This window comes from Echinops telfairi, unplaced genomic scaffold (genome assembly GCF_000313985.2).
Source record: "Echinops telfairi isolate 266 unplaced genomic scaffold, ASM31398v2 ScPeMD7_6336;HRSCAF=7252, whole genome shotgun sequence".
Classification (NCBI taxonomy): Eukaryota; Metazoa; Chordata; class Mammalia; order Afrosoricida; family Tenrecidae; genus Echinops; species Echinops telfairi.
The window spans coordinates 123,585-125,795 of record NW_022110236.1 but is presented as its reverse complement, the minus strand read 5'-3'; the positions used below and the strand labels follow the sequence as shown (position 1 = coordinate 125,795).

Sequence of the window (2,211 nt, the reverse complement as noted above, 5' to 3'; positions counted from 1 at the left end):
ACTGGAGGTCCCAGGGAGGCAGCCCCGCCCACAGAGGGTGTGGCCAGACAGGGCTCGATAGGAGGTCCTAGGGAGGCAGCCCCGCCCACAGAGGGCGTGGCCAGACAGCCCGACTGGAGGTCCCAGGGAGGCGGCCCCGCCCGCAGAGGGCGTGGCCACAACAGGGCCTCGAAGGGAGGCAGTTGCGCCCCCCATTGGGCGTGGCCAGATCGGGGTCCAACTGGAGGTCCCAGGGAGGCGGCCCCGCCCACAGAGGGCGTGGCCCCAACTGGAGGACCCAGGGAGGCGGTTCCGCCCCCCATTGGGCGTGGCCAGAACGGGCCCAACTGGAGGCAGCCCCGTCACCGTGGGGTGTGACCAATGAGGGACCTGGATGGTGCCACTCCCATGCAAGGACCAAGGGAGGTAGTCCCGCCCCCACAGGGAATGGCCAATGAGGGCCCCGCATGATGCCCCGCCCACAGAGGGAGCGGTCAGCAAGTGCCTGGGGGGCCTATCCTGTCCAGAAAGGGCGTGGCCGGCCCTGGAGTTGGAAGGTTGCCCCGCCCTCGTGGGGCGTGGCCATTCCAAGCCCCTGGCCCCGCCCTGAGCCAACGCCCCAGTTCTCCAAGAGCCACTCCCTCCCTGCACCCCTGGGTGGACACAGTTGGTTGGCCGTGAGCGAGTGACCACAGGTCAGCCGTTCGAATCCACCAGCCACTCTGGGGGAGAAAGACGAGGCCGTCTGCTCCCGCGCAGACCGACAGCCCGGGAGACCCCCAGGGGCAGCTCAGCCCTGCCCTGCAGGGTCGCCGTGAGTGTCCACTCGATGGCATTTGGGGGGACTTTTGGTTTGCACGATTTAATAGCCGTTCACGGCAAAAAAAAACCCAAACCAGGTCCATGCAGCCCAACCCCGGCGCCCCCACGGCGCTCTCTTCCCGGGACCGGGTGTCCAGCAACGATGGCCAGGCCCTTCTTCCGCGGCTCCTCTGCGCGGACTCGGAACCCGGCCTGCCAGCCCGGGCCCCGGGCCGGCGTCCTGTTTCAGCCAGGGAGAGAGTGGGGGTGGGGGGCGCCCCCGCACCCCGTGCTGACGCCGCCCCTCCCCCAGGGACAAGGCGGGCGGCTACGGCATCCAGGCCTTGGGCGGCATGCTGGTGGAAAGGGTCCACGGGGACTTCCTCAACGTCGTGGGCTTCCCGCTGAACCGCTTCTGCAAGCAGCTGTCCCGCCTCTACTGCCCGGAGGCGCGGCAGGGCGGCCAGCGCGACCCCCACCTGCCCGCGGACCCCTTGGACGCCTCCGGGGACCAGGACAGCCGGCCGGGGCCCGCCTGCAATGGGGCCGTGGATGCGCCGCCCCCCGTCCCCTGGGAGCTGCTGGGCCTCATGGACGGCTTCCAGGGGTCTCAGGTACTCCCAGCTCGGAGGGGCAGGCGGGAGGGCCGGCCACGCGCGGGCGTGGGGGACAGTTCCCCCAAGGGGCTGCGGAAGAAAGGCCTGGCAGCCCGCGGGCGGGGAGCGAGGGGCTGGGGGGAGGTGCCCACCCAGGCTGGTGGTCTGTCTTGGAGAAACCAGCCCCCGAGGACCCCCGTAGGACACTGTTCCTCCCTGACACCCCCACCCCCGGTGTCTGGGGACGCGGTGGGCTGGCCAGGCCCTCCAGTGGCCTCAGGTGAGTTCTGGTGCACCTGGTGACCCCCGCCCCTGTCCTGCCCTGCAGGTGCTGTTCACAGCCTGCAGGCTGGCCGTGTTCGACGTGCTGAAGGACGGGGCCCTGCTCTCGGCAGCAGAGGTGGCCGGCAGGATCGAGGCATCGCTGTCTGGGACGGAGTGGCTGCTGGCCGCCTGTGCAGACCTGGGGCTGCTGGAAAGGCGGGAGGAGGGTGAGAGGGGGCGGACGCCCGGAGAAGGCGGGTGGGCTGGGGGGCGTGCTGTGGGAGAGGTCTGCCTTACACGTTGGTCCCAGAGGCACCTGAGAAACAGGTCTCTGGGAGGCATGGGGTGGACAGGAATGAGAAGGACAGAGATATGGAAACAACCAAGTCATCTCGTGGATTAGGACCCTGCAGGACAGGGCGGAGCTGCCCCTGGGCGTCTCCCAGGCGGTCAGTCTTCACGGGAGCAGACAGTCTGGTCTTTCTCCCGAGGAGCTAATGGACAGGTACATATGCAGATAGATAGACAGACAGACAAACACACTGCCATCGAGTGGACGCCGACTCACAGC

The 2,211-nt window shown here is 68.9% G+C and overlaps 1 protein-coding gene across 1 annotated transcript in view; it reads left to right on the top strand.

The window, feature by feature from the left end:
- The window catches only part of ASMTL (acetylserotonin O-methyltransferase like), a 12,527-nt gene that overhangs the window by 6,495 nt on the left and 3,821 nt on the right, over window positions 1–2,211 (top strand). Inside the window, exons 3-4 of the mRNA XM_045295965.1 lie at window positions 1,094–1,394; window positions 1,705–1,867. Of these exons, the coding sequence (XP_045151900.1) occupies window positions 1,094–1,394; window positions 1,705–1,867 (464 nt within the window). The remainder of the gene's footprint in view (window positions 1–1,093; window positions 1,395–1,704; window positions 1,868–2,211) is intronic.